This window comes from Hoplias malabaricus, chromosome 17 (genome assembly GCF_029633855.1).
Source record: "Hoplias malabaricus isolate fHopMal1 chromosome 17, fHopMal1.hap1, whole genome shotgun sequence".
In the NCBI taxonomy this organism is placed as follows: domain Eukaryota; kingdom Metazoa; phylum Chordata; class Actinopteri; order Characiformes; family Erythrinidae; genus Hoplias; species Hoplias malabaricus.
The window spans coordinates 11,935,257-11,953,855 of record NC_089816.1 but is presented as its reverse complement, the minus strand read 5'-3'; the positions used below and the strand labels follow the sequence as shown (position 1 = coordinate 11,953,855).

Here is an 18,599-nt window from a genome sequence, read left to right as displayed (position 1 = left end):
TTATTTCTTAAGTTTGTATTCTCATGAGTGCATGTAATACATGATTTACCCTTCTCAATATATTGCACCAGATCATAAAAACTGACATTCAGACCAAAGGTTTTCATAAAATAATGTTTAAAAAAACAAAAAAAAACAAAAACAAAAAACGCTTAAACATCCGAATGCCCATACTAAACAGTACCAACCAAAAAGATAAAAAGGCACGAAGCAAAATTAAAAGGAACAGCACTCTCCTTGTCATTAGCCCTGCAATAGCAGACACTCTGTCATAGGTTTTTTGTACCAAGCTGATGTTCATGCAAATAGAATAATTATAAAGGTCTACTGGGGAACAGTGATCACATGTCAGGGTTTTAACTGCAGAAGCACTTGAGTATTTGTCATCCATTATATATCAACTCAGGGCCCAAGCATTCAGCATTGAGTGTATATTCAACATACACACATACCACAATATTTAGGTTGAATTATACATTTTTTAATATAAAAAAAGTCTTTGACTTCCAGTGCCATTCTCCAGCAAATGTGTCAATGCATGTGAAAAACAGATACTGTAATCAGTATAAAAAGGACCATGTTATTCTAACAGCAGAGACAATGTAAATGCCAAAGCTGAGGGTGTTGTCCATTGCTCAAACATAACTAGGTGATAGGTGCTAATGGTGTCATTTTAACCTCACCCCATTCAACAGACACTACAGCTCTAATTCCTCTGACATTTATCAAGGATCATGGAATGTTTTCTTAGGATCAAGCTCTGATAAATGACCTTCTGCCACTCCCTCAGGGCCCTAAGATGATTTGCCTCCATTCTGGATACAATCTCTTATCAGTCCAACTTGCGTACACCCAACTTGAGAGGGCCTTTGGCTGCCTTCCTCTCTGCCCGTTTGGCCTCCAGTTCTTTCCTCCTGTCCTCGCGCTTCTTCTTGGCCAATTCTGCTTTACTAAGACCTAAAATGGAGCAAAATTCATCTTTAAAAAAAATAATAAAATCTGTACCCTAAAAGCAGTAATAGCTAAATTTACTGCTTCTTTATGCAAATGTGACTAATTGCGTATGTATACGTTGTAAATAGTAATCAATTAAATACATTAGGTATATTGAGGATGACTAACATCTAGATCAAGACAAGAATATATAATATTATAGATTAGATATGCATTCCAGAGTGAAACCAAATTACATTTATTTATTTGATTTCCCTTGTCATAAAACACTGTTTATTCACACTCTACACTACACCAGCTTGCCTCCCAAATGAAGGCCACAGGGAGTCAATACCAAAAATACCTATACTTTGACTCAGAACGTGTCTAGTTAGACCATCTGAGTGTCTCTTCCCAACACAGAATAATTTTAATATTTTACATTTAAAATCTTTTTTTGTTTTGTGTTTAAAAACACTGTGGAAAGATATGTAAGTGCCTGTTTACACCAAGTGGCATTTGTATTTATCATTTATAAAAAGTGTCTTTCTTTTATTTTATCTCTTTAAAAAGCGGCAATATTTTTTTAATTTTTCTTTAAAAGTCACTACTCGATAATTTGATCAATCTGACAAATTAAAAAAATATATAATCTTCTGGTGCCTAGATTATAAAACACTTCGGTTCTTGCACAATATTAGAAGAAATCCATCTACGAATATAAAACGCAAACGCAAGCATGGAAATAACTGTGCTATTTCATAACAAACCACAGTACTTTTGGCAATGAAACTAACCCTGTTCACCATCCAAAGACTCCCAGTTCTCTTCTGTTCCCCAGTCATCCACAGCATTTGCTCCCCAGCCATCATCGGCTTTCTAGAATGAAACAACAAAGACGGTCTTGCCATACAGGTCCATCAAAGATTAAATGGCCAACAAGCAGTATTTTAGTACAAATATTAATCAGCAAAAAACTAGATAAGTTACTGGTAGCCTACAAATAATTAACATATTTCCATACTTTATTAATTTGTTTAAGTATTTTAATTGCAAATATACTGTTTTAATAAGATTGCATAGATTTTTTAAATATATTTTAACTGCCAATGAATATCAAAATCTCCATCATCATCTCTTGCTTCTCACCATATTACCAGAGCTAGTCCTCTGGGATACGCTGGAGAACAAGTCAGATGTTGTCCCTTTCCCACCTGCACTCTCCCAATTATAATCACTGGACAATCGTACAGATTCCTGTACAGAGCTGGCGCTGACACTCTTCGGGAGGGAAGCTGAGGAAGTGGAGGGTGTAGTATTCCGTGGTGTTGGTGTGAAGCTCTCTGCCAGAGCCCCATCATCTTCCCAGTCATTGCCCCAACCCTCGTCTGCAGGTGAACTCTGACCTTGTCCATCTGTGTCCTTCTCATTAGACCAACTATCGTCAGCATCCCAGCCAGAGCTGCTCCAATCAGAGCTCTGTTTTTTCATAGCTCCAGTGGAAGCCCGGCCCACCTACAACAAAATACAGGGATAAATGACGATCAAAACCTAAAAAACACCAACTGCTCTGTAGATTCCAAACTTATATCTAAATCTTAAAAAGAAAGATGATCCATTGGGGTTACACAACCATATTATCCATGTACTAATATGGGCATAGTGTACGTACACTGCTTTTTTTCTGGGTTGATGACATAGCAGACCAATCAGAGTTCCAGTCATCAGGGTCTGTCTGTGCTTTCTCAGGATCCTGAAACCACAGAAAGAAATATCAGAAAAGCATCAATATTAAAAACTTTAAAACAACACTGAACTCAAAATGAGTTCAAAATGAACACTGAAATGAAAATGAGTAACAACTGAATAATGTATATGCCAAAAGTTTTTAATCACCTCAAGGCTTCCCCAATCTTCATCATCCCACCGATCTCCAGCTGGTTCCTCTGCTTTGTCAGTAGTATTTGAGGCTTCTGATGGGTTGGAAATAGTACCTAATGTGGAAGAACTTGGTGTGTGTACTTTTGTATGTGGGTCTGATATAGGAGGAAAAAAATAATAATATTGAAGTATAAAATAGTAAAAAAAAAAAAAGACTAAAACAATTACAGAACAGTTGAAAATGTAAATATGACATACATATTAAAATCTGTAAACACTGAGCTAGTTGTGTAATAGATATTCTGTTTAAAACATTTATATCTTTGTCACAATGGCACTCGTAAAGGTCTTGATATATGAGGCAGCAATGAACAGTCAGTGCTTGAATTTGATATTTTGAAACTAGAAAAATGGTCAAATGGTGATGTCATCTTTTTTTTTTTGTAAGAGCATCACCAAAACGACAGGTTTTCAGAGATATCCCAGTATTCAGTAGTTGTTATTCAATGAAGAACAATCATTGAACAGAATACAGGTGATATGTCCAAAACTGCGTACTATTCACTATATAATGCATTATTTTGGTGTTCTACCATTTTGTAGTAGTGTCCAAATGCTTATTGGAACATTTTCAGTGCATTTAAACGACACCACAACACACAGCAAAAGTACACTAGTGCATAATAGATTCCCATAATCAACTGTATTGTTTGGTAAAATGAGGTAGTGTCTGAAATCGTTTGCCACCCTCTTGAAATCAGTTCCCTATGTATAGTAAGTAAAATATGGAACAGTCAATGGGGAACCATTTCAAAGTGTCAGGGGTCCCCAGGACACATTAAAGCACTAGGGGCTTGCAGGCTAAATTGTCCCATCGAAGAACTATTCTGGCACAAACTTTAGAAAAAAATAAGGCTGGCTCTGAAAGAATATTTTTAGAACTTCTGCTGTCAAAATGTACATGTTAACACACACGGGATTTTAATACATTCATAATTTTATGCAAATTAATCCCAATTTAGCAACAATTCCTGCCATAATTTTTTTTCCAAGTGACATGTTAGCTGTTTTATTTAGAGATGTAAACATAGTTTGCATAGTTGCTACTGTTGTTTTTAGAAGGTAGACTGCACTTTATTTGTGCTGAAATATTACTACACATCCTCCTCTCTCACACACACACAAGGTGCGAATGTAACTAGATAATCAACGTTGTTCACTTAACCTTTCTTAATCCTGTGACTGATCTGTGTATGTTCCAGAATTGCGTACTTACCTGCTGCATCTGTTGCACCTGTAACAGCTGCAGGTTGAGCAGTGGGAGCATTTCCAGCCACTAGTCCTTCACTGCCAGCGGGGGCATTGCGGATGAGTTTGGAAGTGAGAGAGGAGACGCCTGTCACTGCCCAGCCTGCCCACGTTGCTGCAGAACCACTGGCCTGTGCAGAAGCTGTCACATCCTTCTCTAAAGGGAGAGGGAAGAAGCCATATACAAACATAACTTCTAAAACAGCTACAGTTAAAGTTTGAAATATTTTTATATTATTATAATTAACTAAAAATTTTACCTATTTCAGCTAATTTGGACGGGTCATCAGAAACAGTCTCCAACTTACTCAGAAAACTTTTAATGGCTTTAAATGCCTAAAGGATGGCAGAATAGGGCATACGTCATATGTCTTTTACTCCAGTTTACATCAACTGAAATTATTATAGATGTAAATGATAGATATGTAAGTTATAATCTAGAAATTACAGCAATGCAAAATGAGAGGAACTTGTATTAGAATACTGCATAGATTGGTGAGTAGTGGGTCACCTGGTCTCTGACATTCTTGTCAGGGTCCACAGTGAGAGGGCAAAGTGTTGGCAGGATACGTGTGGCACATTCACCGACACTATAATAATGATGTGTAGCAGCAAATCCTAGAACCCCAGCTGCCCGTGATGCAGGGAATGGGTCTTTAGTGGCTCGGGAGAAGGCAGAGGTCAACACACGCTGACGCATCTGATCCAACACAGAAACACCCACAGGTAGGACAAATAATATTCTTTAAAATATCACCAGCTTTTAGGCCATTTTAATATTAATTCATAAACATTTGTTTGTTTGTGGGTGATTACAAAAATGTTTAAAACAAGCAACACTGTAACATAATTAAAAATATGATGCAATAGTATGATTCAAGTTAAGTGATTGCACTAGTCTTAGTTTGCTTAGAATTATGACAATATGTGACAGCAAACAATATTGACAGTTGGTGTTATTGACAGTTACCCCAGCATTAAGATAGGGTGCAATTTTGCCCAGGCAAACAGTGGTGTTGCAGCGGATAGGACCCTGATCGTCTCTTGACTGCAGTCTTGCAAAATGTCGCATTAACTCTTGGTTCAGGTTGCTTTCATTAAGCTTAGGAGCTAGCAGAAGCATAGACTACATGGAAGAATAAAAAAAGTATTAATAGCTGGTCAAGAATTTCACACATTCCTCTAACCCACATAAGATTCACAGCTCTTCATATTTAAACTATATGCAGTATGCCCTGATTTGACTGAACCCAAACAATAAACTTTCCAAAATGTATTTTAGCTTGAAAATGAGCTATAGCTTTCTAGGACTTAAAACTGCAAATAAACTCTAAATGACAATTTGATAACACAGTATAACTATTCCAAACAAATATTCTTAACAGCTATCATTAGGAATCCCTCTGAAAATTTAAACAGTAAATATAAACCTAACTGATATTAAATCATAAAATGATAATCCAATGAGATAATAACTGAAGAAGTAAATACCTTAACAGTTTGTTCTCTAATTGCTGGGTTTGTGTCTGTGAAACCATGGACTACATGAGGAAAGATTTGAGAATTGACTGCTGCCTCATTCAAATATTGAATAAACTGCTCCATCTGTTCAAGAAAGATATAGATGGAAAAGGCAATGAGAAACAAATGGACAGTCATTTAACAAAGCTACTGTTAAGTGCTATACACCTATGTTCACTAAGAATATGTATGACAAGTGTGACCTGCTGCAGAAGTCGTATTCGCATTGCTCGATCAGTAGAGGAGAACATCTTCACTATTACAGGGATGATTTTCTGTTGGTATTCTTCAGCAGATAAATACTTTCCCACCTTAACACAACCATAAACAGAATGTCTTGTTTGCTTGCAGGAAACACTTCAAGACACTATCATGGCATCCTAAATTACACTCATGTAACCAGTAGTGGTGCAACAGCTGCAACACCAGAGGCACTTGAACCATGGACTATTTTGCCAATGTCTAACCATAAGTGCGAGTAGCATGATTTTACTGTTACTCTTTTCAATAGCTGAATGCCCCGTAAACGAAGTGTGTGAATAAAACTGTTAATTTATGTAAACACTGTGCAGTGAGCCATAAGGTAAATATTTCTGTATGTAAACACAGACTATTAACTGATTATCACTAACATTCAGTGTCAAATCATTATTAAAAGCAAAGCAAAATCCATTTTTTTTCCTTTTTTGGTGATCGGAAAAACAAACCAAAAAGGTCCACAGCAAATTACCTTAAAAAGTGGTGTAAGGACAACAGCACCAGCATTGCCAAACTCAAAAGCTGTTAGAAGCTGAGGAAGAACTTTGTGTTTGCAAAAATCTTCAGGGAAAGAGTCCAGATTGTCACTCAGATCCTGGAAAAACTGTTGCTTCTCTGATGGCTCCTTAATCTACATGCACATATATGTAACATCATAAACACAAGCACAGGTTAATAACATGACAGCCAGATGATATACAGTAATAATAAATGCAAAAGGCAAACTGGAACAATGCCCAAACAAAAAGGTCAAAGTAGTAGGCTCTAAAAAATACACAGTACACTAAAAAAGATTAATCAATGAAATAGCGTATTAACTGATTAAGTCTAAGCTAGCCTTAGAAAATAAACCCAAGTTATTTTACCTGATCACAGATTCACAACAAGTTCATTATTAGCTCACTACTGAATAGAGCTAGCACTGTATTGCATCCTTTTAGTGAAAACTTGATATGCACACTGATGGAAAGTATCTACCTGGATCTGCTCCAAAAATAAGTTAGTCTCCACAAAGCTGTTGCTTAGAAATCCTCCAGGAGAGCAGCAATTCTGCAGGAAACGAGCTGGGTTTGGCCGAGCCTTCGGGTTTGCCCCAACCAGCTCACAATAGTGCGGTACCAGTTTTTTTGGGATCTGTCACACACAGTGGACAGACACAATTCATACAATTTGAAGTATAGCTGTTGTGTACAAATGATATAGTAAACTAAACATTGACAAAAATTGAGATACATGTTATTCAATGGACAGCCACAATATTTTTTTTTCACCAACTGGTTCCTTGTGTATCATAAAAACTGATAAACATATTTGCTTGTTGCACCTATGCTTCCTTCTTTGAGAAGTTCTGCAAGGTCAGTGCTAAAGGTCTCCCTTTAAATCTATAGCCCTAAAAGCCTGAAAAAATGTGGTATAATAACTTTTGCATAATGTTTTTATATTATTAGCCATATCAAAAAATTATTTACCCATTTATTTCTGAATGTGTATATACAAACACAAACACACACACACACCTCTTGTGGTGTATGTCCAGTATTAAAACGGTCTGCTATGTTTCAATCTGCATTGGTTTAAAGATGTTCTTGTGATACATTACCTTGCCAAGAGATCGCAGAGACGAGGCACGAGGCAAAGGTCCATTAAAAACTTCCCAAATTAGACAACCCAGTCTCCACACATCGCCTGACCTGAGTAGACACAACAAACACATGAACATACAGTTACAGAAACCATCTTCAATTATGTGTCACAATGGAAACTGGAATTTCTAAATACAGCAGGCCAGTTTTACTGGGTTAGGGTTAGGGTTAACAGCTTTTATCACCTTGAGACTGCAGAAGCATCTCAATAAATTAGATCATCAATAAGTTAATTTATTGCAGTAATTAATTTCAAAAAGCAAAACTCATCTAAAATATATATTCATTACAAACACGGTGATTGCAATATTCGTGATATTTCACTCACCACTTCTCTCCTCCACTACTGGGGCTCTCTGGGGGGTCATACTTCTCCAAGTCAGGATTCACCACTTTGGCTGGAGGTAAAGATGTGGGGTCACCCTGTTCCGAGGTCACATGATCTAACCCTCCTAGTTTCCATTCACCCGCTCGATCCACAAATATTGCCCACATTCCAAGGTTATTATGAAGAAGATGACAGTCATTCACCAAAAAACTGAGAGCTTTCTGAATAGAAAAGGTGGGATTTGAATTGAGATTGAGAGATCACATTTTTGCCAGTGGTTGTATCAGCACCAACTGTTGTGTTTTATTCACTTTATTGCTTTTGTATAACAAATAAGTCTTTACTTCAACAAAGCTAAAATTTACAAACTAGTGCATACTTATTAATATATAAAAATCAGTGAGGCACAATATTTGCGGAAAAATACAATATGTAAAAAATAATTCATTAACAAACCAATGTTGCTCTCATTCTGTAGGTTCTCCATTCCATCTACTCACCACAATTTGATGAAGGCCCCAAGAAATCTCCAGCTCCCCTGAACCATCACTCTCTGTCCTGGCTTTCAAATGTGTAGCAAGCAGAGTAACTGGCTCTGTGACTATGTACAAGCTTTTATCTGTCTGCAATGAAATCAGACGAAAAGGCAAATTTTAAAGTACCTACTTATTTTCAATGCATAATGCCCATCCCAATATTAAACAGCAATTATCTAAACCGACTGATTATTCAGTTGATCACAGACAGTGGTGGACAAAGTACACAAACCATGTACTTGAGTTAAAGTACAGATATTCAATGTAAAATATTACTCCAGTAAATGTAGAAGTCCTTGATTTAGATATCCACTTGAGTAAAAACACAAAAGTATTTACCTTCAAATGTACTTAAGCCTCAAAAGTAAAAGTACCATGATTTATTATGGTCCTAATGTCCTATTACAATTTTTATAACAAGGCTCATGCTTGATCAACACATTGTAGGCGAAAAGACTCTAGTGTCACTCTTGGTTCACTAATCTTTTAATAGAATGTCATTAATCAGTCTGACACTGATGAACACAACAAAACACAACTCCAAACCAACAAAGGTCGCTGTCTCCTGAGTAGTAAGGCAAATTTATGATTCTGTTTCAAATCTATGCTGTAGGGCACACATCGAACCCACCCACATGCCGTAGCTTTGTGAAAGACGGTGAAATAATGTTATAGGCTGCAATTGCAAGATGATGCACTGTTATTCCCATAGTATTAACTGTATTCAGTGCACCATCTACAATTCATACTTTGCTTTTTGACTCATCACAAATACATGCTCTCCTAACCTCTAGTCCATCTACATAGGACAGGATATTGGGATGCCTCAGGGTCTTCATGCGTTTGAATGCTGCTTTGGCCAGTTGCGTCTGCTCTTCGGTTCCCTGAGATACTTCATACAAAAAGACAGACACTGTCTCACCAGTTGTCTACAGAGTAAACAGACACAAAATGAAAATCAGCGGTAAAATCAAACAACTCAGAAAAAGCTTATCTTCATCATGATTCATTGATTTTCATACATTTCCACAAGTATTACAAGGATATATTTTTTTAATCACATGATAAGAGCGTGTGAGAATATGCGGCTTCAGAACAAGACATGTCACATGTGATCACATGATATGTCATGATTGGCTTTGCATGATGTTACGTTTTAAGTTTAAACACATCATATAATGATCATAAAGCAAACCCACAAATTTAGGCTTATCATAAAAGGAGTTTTAAAGCCCTGACTGCTTTCTGCATGAGGTGTGATGGGCACATACCGATCAGCCAAAACAAAACAAGTGACCTCTTTGTTTCTACACTCACTGATACAATTACAAATACGTAATTGCAGATTGCAGTCCATGTGATGCTCTGCCTATGTTGTTAGACCCCTTTCAAACTGTTCTTCAAATACTCCAGACCCCCACAGAACAGAGTTAATCAAAGTCATTCTCTAGTTGCTGACATGTATGTTTTTGCTGGTACAAATGCAAATAACAAAACTTCATAAAGTAAATACATTTAATTAATATATAATATAATGTTATTATATATATATATATATATATATATATTTTTTTTGTTTTGTTTTGTTCAATAGAAATGTACAGTTTTGTATGAATTACAAATGTTTTTAATTGCCAGATTTGGGGAGCTTGAAAATATTCTCATTTACAAAAGTGGGCACTGCATAAAATGTTTGTGAGCCACTGGACTAGTGGATGAGAAATACAACCTCTGCAGCAAAACATGATCTGCTGTCAGTACTGTATCTACAAGATGTACCTACAATGAAAGTGTTAAAACTCATACAAGCACAACACACATTAACACATTAACACATCCCCAGGTCAGTGTCACTACAGTGCTGAGAATGACTCCCCCACCAATATATAACCTGCTCTGTGGTGGTTTTTGGGGGTTTCTGACCACTGAAGAACCAAAGTGGGGTGACAATGTATACAGATCAACGCACAATCGACTACAATTTGGAACTGAAAAGACAATTTTTGTGTGAGAAATTATCCTCTATTCACTATATATAGTGAACAATTTTCAGTACACTCGCAATCCCACAGTGCGCCACACAAATGGTATTGTACAACCCTTGTACACTAGCAGATATTAGTGGATAGTGGACACACAATGCACAATGCTCTATGGTATATGATAGTGTCCGAAATCGTCACTTCCCTCTTGATTTCCGTTCCCTATAATAGTGCACTGAATAGTGAGTATAGGTGATGGTGAATAGGGACCCATTTCAGACACAGGGAAAGAGTGTAGAAACATTGAGGTCATTGTAATGCTATATCTGATTGTTGTGTATCAATTTTAAAAAGTAGCCTATATAAAGAAAAAGAAAAAAACATACAAACAAGCAAACAAAACACCACATTTTCAGGTATTAAGACAGTTGGACGTGGATGTCATTACTGATAAAATAAAACCAAAAAATCATAGTTGGCCCTCAAGGAAAATAACAATACAAAAAAGAATGTATGATGCAACCTGATGAACTAATTAAAACTACAAGCTATAATTCCTAGTTATAAATAACTCATCCTTATATGTGAGAACTCCAAACGTAACCAGTGCCTTGTTTTTGTGTAACCAAACAGACCTATGCACCATCTCTAACACTGGTTCTCTTAAGTAATCAATTGTAAATTGATGTCAATCATGACACTCTCACATAAATTACACTCTCCACAGAGGGACACCCCAGCGTTAGAGTGATTCACTGACGGATTTAATGCGGATGCTGACACGTAAAGGAAAAGGAGACGCTGAAAACGCTAGCCTTAGCCTTACAAGAGCTAGCAGCTAATTTTTCAGCCTGTGTGGACAGACTGACGTGGCGAAGATGAGGAGGCAGACGCTGGCGTTTTAATCCAAATTCCCGTTCCACATTAAATTGTGCAGCTTTCGTTCTAGCGCTTCAGGCACCGTTTAAAGTGGAAATGAAGATGTGGAATAGGTAGCTCAACAAGAATCCGACTTAAGTTACGTGGTTTCTATACACCATTATCATGGGTGCTTGAAAAGACATCATATCATATTGTGCCCTCCCCAAGAAACTTTGTGTCAAAACATCTAGACATCAGTTATTATGAAACATCTAGACATCAGTTATTATAAAACATCTAGACATCCGTGTTAACATGAAAATAACTAAGCAACATTGGTAACATGGACACTGTTTTGTGAGCTAAAGGGAGCGATAAACGGCTGAGAGCAAAACTACAGACCGAGGACGTAGGAGGCGGCCTTGAACTGACAAATCAATTTGTGTTTTTCCAAGGAGGCCGTTAAACCCTTACCTTGCGTTTTCCTCGATGTAGAGTCCATATGCCTGACTTATCTTGGCTGTCCGGTAAAATTTCGTAGTTAAAGTCTTTAACAGGATCCCTGGCAAAAAAAGACCACATCCTTCCTCGGGTTCAGTCTGCATCAAACACCGAAAGCACACCAAACACGACAGCAGAGGGAGCCCAGCGCTCCTCTTTGGCACCCCCGGTCATATTACAGGTTTGTTTAGTTTGTTTTGTTCTCATATATTTCTTTAATAATCTTTACTTCCATAAATTACTCCAAACAAATAAAATAAATAAAAAACAAATATGTATATATAATGCACAAAATATACTATAAATAACGTATTATAAAGATCGTATGATTTTCGTGGACTTTGCACATTTGCACACAGATGTACTGCACCAGCATAGACTAAGAATGGGCAGAGAAGCACAATCTTGATTCACTATGTACCTATATATATATATCAGTGGCGGATGCTGGTCTTTCAAGGAGGGGAAGCTCAATTTCGGCCTACATCATAAAATGTGTACCCTCCGTTCCTTTTCAAGAAAATGATCTGTGACCCTGTCGTACCAACAAGGGGTCATTTCCAGGGACTTGACTAGTGTCCTCTCAATGGCCAGCAGAGCTAGGCTGCTTAAACGGTCCTGGCCCATGTGAAGTGTGTCCGCCTGTGAGTGCTTTGTGACGGTGGAGGGGCTCAGGTCAGAAAGTGCAATAGAAGTCAGAAAGAGTGATAGAAGTCAGTCTCCAAACACAAGCAGCTACAAAAAACCCACCAGAAATAGAAGCTCGATTTGTCGCTAGTCGTTTTTAACAAAGAAAATCTCGCTGAGAGGTTTCGGAAAGTCTCCGGTTCAACTCAGAACAGAATGAAAATGTAATACTCCCACGGATCTTTACACCAAGGGATCGCTGATTCGCTCATTTCGCTGTCAATCAAAAAGGGATTCAGCCTCAGAAAGATCATCCAATCATTATGCAGAAGCTGAGCGTCCGGGCCAGCCGAGGCCAGCCCACTGCCCCATAGACCCCCAGAGACGCTGAGCGTCCGATGGGCGGGACAAAGCCCAGCATTTATCCAATGACTCGTCTCGTTTCACTGCACTTCGCTATTGAACTGTTTAAATCACTGTGAAGCTGCAGGAATTATTGAGAGGAAAGCCGCGTCTTTACCAGTGATAAGAAGCTGATTCTGAACAAACGTTGAGTGCGCTGTAGAGCACATTTATTTAATGACACGTACACACAACAGTATATATATATTCATAATTATAGCCATTCTACTACAGGGAGTAGTAGAATGGGTAACAATGATGCATATACAAATGGCTTATTATTGGCTACTCTAAAACTCTAATGGTGTACGTGAAAATTAATGTGCCCAGATATGGATTGGCACTCTGTGCACGAAGTGAGGTTATGTTTAGAGGAACACCATAAGTGCCCTGGCAAAATCCAGATCATAATCCAACTTCACAACTTCGGGGATGAATTGTAACTGACTGTGAGAAAGGGCTTCTTGTTCAGCATCAGTTCCTGATCCCACAAGTAACAAGTGTTTTCTAAAAACAGTATTCCAAAGTTCACCCTTGTCAGAAAAAAAACAAAAAACAAAACAAAAAACATGTACAGGTGCATCTCAATACATTAGAATAGCAACAAAAAGTTCATTTATTTCAGTAATTTAATTCAAATAGTGAAACTCATTTATTATATAGATTCATTACAAACATATTGACCTATTTCAAGTGTTTTATTTCTTTTAATGTTTATGATTATGGCTTATAGCCAATGAAAACACAATGGTCATTATCTCAGAAAATTAGAATAATCAACAAAAACACCTGCAAACGTTTCCCAAGCCTTTAAAATGGTCATCAAAAAGACTGCTTACTTGTCCAGATGTTATTGTCACCGTCTTGCTGTATCCAAGCCTATTCATTGAAAGTTGAGTGGAAAGAAAAAGTGTGGTAGAAAAAGGTGCATAAGCAACAGGGATAACCGCAGCTATGAAAATATTATCAAGAAAAGGCCATTCATAAATTTGGTGGAGATACACAAGGAGTGGACTGCTGCTGCACTCAGTGCTTCAAGAGCCACCACACACAGACGTGTCCACGACATGAGCCACAACTGTCGCATTCCTTGTGTCATGCCACTCATGACCCAGAGACAGGCTAGAAGCATCTTACCTGGGCCAAGGAGAAAAAGGACTGGACTGTTGCTCATTGTTTGAAGTCTTGTTTTCAGATTAATGTAAATTTTACATTTCATTTGGAAATCAAGTTCCCAGAGTCTGGAAGAAGAGTGGAGAGGCACACAGTCCAAGCTGCTTGAGTCTAGTGTGAGGTTTACACAATCAGTGATGGTTTTGGGGAGCCATGTCATCTCTTGTTGTTGGTCCACTGTGTTATATCAAGTCCAAGGTCAGTGTAGCTGTCCACCAGGATATTTTAGAACATTTCATGCTTCACTCTGCTGCCAAGCTTCCTGGAGATGTGGATCAAGTGCATATACTGGACATACTTTTCAGTAGGCCAACGTTTCTGTATTAAATTTTAAAAAAATTAAAAATTATCAATGTAAATCAAAATTATCCCATGGAGGTTGGGATTTGGAATCATACTCAAAATAAAAGTGGAAAATCAAATTACAGGCTGATCTAAGTTCAGTGGAAATTCTTCAAGACAAGTTAAAATGAGGCTCAGTAGTGTGTGTGGCCTCCTCGTTCCTGTATGACCTCCCTACAGCTCCTGGGCATTGCTACTGATGAGGTGGTAGAAGTTCTCCTGATGGTTGTCCTTTACAGTCAAAATTAAGGTTCAAGATGTGTAGCCCACCAAAATGAGGTTCAAGATGTGGTGCATCATGCAAAGGCAGGTTCTGCGCCAGGGCATGATGTTGTGTCATTTCAGGTGTACAAGTATGCACCTAAAGTCTTGAAGGTTTTGTGGAGGTTGATGGTCATCGTATAGAAGAAAAGGATCATTCCAAAAGTGTGGAGGAGAGCAGGTGGTATCCTTATCCACAAGGAGAACTTTGCTGTGGGTTTAGAACAGTTTCAGCCTATAAGTCTTATTAATGTGGAGGGTAAGATTTTCTTTAGTGTGATAGCGCAGAGACAGCTAACAAATTTATTGATACATCAGTACAAAAGGCAGGGGTTTCTGGCTTTGCAGGATTGGCATTTGGCTGTACAACACAAACTTACTTAGGTGCCAGACAAGGTTGATATTTAAAACATATTTTGGGGATATTCTGTTTTGCTTTAGTACAGGGGAATTTGTTAAATCATGGCAGCGATGAGAAATGGGTATAATGGCTGGATGTACAATTTCATCATTAGCATTTACTATGGCAATAAAGGTAATAATTAGGGCTAAATGAGTCGGAGGGGTTGCGTGATGGTTTTTGGCTCCCCCCAATTAGGGTATGCATGTACAACATGACAACCCTGATGACTACTGTGCCTTGCACACAGTAGCTGTTGGGGAAATTAAACAATAATCTAAGGTTGACTAGGCTTAAAGATAAACAGCAAGTTTGTCGATTATCAAAGGAAAACATGTGCAAGAAAATTTTGTGATGGAAGAAATGGTCCTTACTGTTGTGGAGAGACCAGGGAAGAATTTAGGTAGATGGTAGGACTAAAGGCTGAATTGGTGAAGGCTATTAATACAGCCTAGTAATATTATAGTTATTATTTGCCAGAGAAGTTGAAATGTTGTTTGGCTTATTGCCTTGTATTAAATGGCCGCTAACAGTTAATGATGCTCCAATCACAGTAGTACAGAGTGATAATAGTAGCAGCACCAGTCACAAAAACAGGAAGTGGATTCTGCAAACGGCAGTGCAGATAGCTAGGAGTTCAGGGATCTGAACTCCTAGAGCTAGAGCTAAGGGATGTGACTGGCCAAGTGGAAGAGCATGCCATGAGTCAGGTGATTTTGGAAAGCATTTGGTAAGGCCACATCACCAGAGAGAAGTGTGATGAAATGACTAGATTTATTTGTGTGCAGGAAGGAGGCACAGTGTGCAAGAGCAGCGTCACAGGCAAAACAAGGCCAGTGGCTTTGTTGGGAGAATCTAGAGAAGCAGGTTACATGGCAAGAGCTGTGGGCGATGGAGGCAAGTCTCATTAAGTTAGTGGTTAGGTGTAAGAACAATGGGTGATAACAGGACCCTATGTGAAGCTCTAATGGATTGGCATATGATATTTTACATCTTGTGTATGATTATGATATTGGCCCAAAATGTACTCACTTTGTATAGATTTGATCTGCTTATTATCACATCACAAAAATACTTATTTCAGTTTCTTTTCTGGGAGGCATGCTGGATCCCCAAATGAAATGTGAAATATCAGAATATATAAACATTAACATACCAACATACAGCTAATTTCAATGTATTTTAAGATTTAGTGGAATAAAGGTTTCCTGAGCGGAGAGTGAGTCAGTGTTGTGCTGAATTCTGTTCCATGGTTTCAAAGCCAGTCCAGCTGCATGTGCATGTTACTCATGCTCTCTGAAAAATCTGCCCAGCTCCACGATTATTTGCCGAGAGTTAAGTCAGTGCCCAGCCGCACACTTCATAGAATGCACAAACTTTTTTTTTTTACCTAATTTATATTCATTGTCATTTCAACATTAAATGGTGGAACTCCTTGTAAATAAATAACTGATTAAGTAGGGTTACACTATGTAGTATTTGGTTTGGGTTATAATACAATGCAAATGCTTCTTTTCTTATCTTTAATTTAGATTCACTACAGTAACCTATAAATCAAGATAATCTGTGTAAGGTTGGTGAGAGGTGTTACATTCTTCCATTGAACACAGACCCGCTGAAAAAGTATAAAATTGTCACTGGCATTTAACTTATAGTAGCTTTGTATGAATACAGTAAAGTATTTACAGTTAATGTTTGAGGTTTTCTGCATTTTCCAGCATGAAGGCAATGAGAAATTTGCCTGGTCACATCCAATCCCTTTTTATAGGGCCTCAACTTTGAGTAATTGGTCTGGAACTTGATAGTGAATATGAAGCATTTGCTTTGGTCAGAGATTCTTATGCTCCACTAAGACAGTTACTTAATGTTGTATACAGCACTTGATTTGGTAGTGCAGTGTTTCTCAGTCCTGGTCCTGAGGCCCCCTGCCCTGAACATTTTAGTATTTTACACACCGACCACAACTGGGCACAAGGAACTTTAAATTTAATTAAATCAGACATTGGAGTAGGGAAGGCAATAAACATGGTAAAAAAAAAAATGTAAAAAAAAACATGCAAATTTTAAAATTTAGTTGAAAAATATGAAGAGGCCTTTAGTGTTACATTTGTATACACAGAACCAGGAGAACTTTATGGCATATGGTTTATTCCAGCTTGTACAAAAAAAAAAAAAAAAAAAAAATACAGAATTAGTCTTTAAACTACAGAAAACTACCTTTCATAAGCAGCAACTCTTCAAAGTGTTCAACAACCTAGCATTCATATGGCATGCTTGCCACAGAAAGGAATAGTTATGTTCCATGTTTGATCATGACTCATTCTTAAGCGAAATGTAACCCGTTAAGCTGTAAACCAAGGAAACCCACCCAGGTCACTTAACCAATTTTTTTGCTTGGACCTCTTGATACAAGCTTCCCCCGGGTTTTTTTTTTTTTTTTTTTTTTAAATAAATGTCCCAGGTGGCAAAACTTATTAAAAACCTGTCATAGTATACTAGGTAAAATTTCATTTTCCTGCCTTTAAAGACAGTCTAGTTAGGCCAGTTTATCCAATAAAATTCAGTAACATGATAGAACTGCCTCATTATATCCACCAGACATTGGATGTCATGAGTTTAACACTTGCACTCATGTTCAACTATAAAATGTGTCATCTTTGCTTTTTACTGTCCGGCAAGAACCACCTCACTGAGTACAACGTAATGAGCAACTTTCACATTAATTTAGTGCTTAGCGTCAACATACTAATGCATGAATTGTCCTTACAGAGCAGCAGTTTAAAAAGCAAAGACACCGCAGGGAATTGAACCCCATCCTGGAAACCAGGAGTGCCACCACCGGAGTCTTTTGCTTTTTTTGTTTTCATTTGAGGGTAAAAGCAAAACCTGAAGGAACAAGCCAAGGATTGTTCCCTCAGGAAAAGAAAAACCTCAACCTGCTGCACTAAAACTTGGGCTTTTTCCACTGGCTTCTCTTGCCTGAAACTACACAAAAAGTCTGCAGATTTCCCCGCCCATTCCCCATCACATTTACAGCATCCGTGAAACTTGAACTACTCAGCTGACCACATTTAAACTTCGAGATGTTAAACTTAAATTTCTTGCCAACAGGGTGGACAAAGGCTCTGCATTTAAGGACAGTATCCCGTTCTACATCAACAGCTGAAACGATAAAGAACAAAGTTTTATCCCCCCCACCCCCAGAATATACAATGCAAATGTATTGAATGTCATTTACCACCATTCAATCCTGGGTGAGGTCAGATGAAATACACGCAAACACTTGATTCAATCTTGGTCCGTGACTTTGCTTTTCCCTGCAACTACACAAAAATGGCACACTCCCCTCCCAGACAAGTCCCATATAACCATAGCCAATTTAACATCAAGAGGAATCAGTGTAACTTATCAACTTTTCCAGAGAATCTTTACAAGCAGTTTTGCGAGTGTCATTAAAAGACCTGCAACGAGAAAACAAAGGCAGGTTTGACAGCTCCCCCACCCCAATTCCCACAATTACTGAAAGTAACCAAATAGAATCTACATAAACAAGACATTACAACTATTGATGGTAATCTTCAGCACAAGTTACTTGATCACGCGCATCCAACCATTCGTGTTACAGGACAGTTAGTAGGATCA

The 18,599-nt window shown here is 37.9% G+C and overlaps 1 protein-coding gene across 2 annotated transcripts; it reads right to left on the bottom strand.

Moving 5' to 3' along the window:
• Positions 1–25: 25 nt before the first annotated feature.
• On the bottom strand, positions 26–11,928 carry scyl1 (SCY1-like, kinase-like 1). Of its 2 annotated transcripts, none has more exons than XM_066648612.1 (18): positions 11,726–11,928; positions 9,197–9,337; positions 8,373–8,495; positions 7,873–8,093; positions 7,502–7,592; positions 6,880–7,035; positions 6,374–6,532; positions 5,847–5,954; positions 5,614–5,727; positions 5,093–5,248; positions 4,634–4,822; positions 4,383–4,458; positions 4,091–4,279; positions 2,830–2,927; positions 2,606–2,686; positions 2,083–2,448; positions 1,731–1,812; positions 26–957 (listed from the first exon to the last, which is right to left on the bottom strand). In XM_066648612.1, exons 1-18 carry the CDS (start codon positions 11,831–11,833, stop codon positions 833–835), a joined length of 2,583 nt encoding a protein of 860 aa, XP_066504709.1. In that variant the 5' UTR covers positions 11,834–11,928; the 3' UTR covers positions 26–832. The 2 variants fall into 2 exon arrangements, with proteins under 2 accessions (XP_066504709.1, XP_066504708.1); XM_066648611.1 differs by having other exon boundaries at positions 28–957; positions 2,830–2,969.
• Between the last annotated feature and the right edge of the window lie 6,671 nt (positions 11,929–18,599).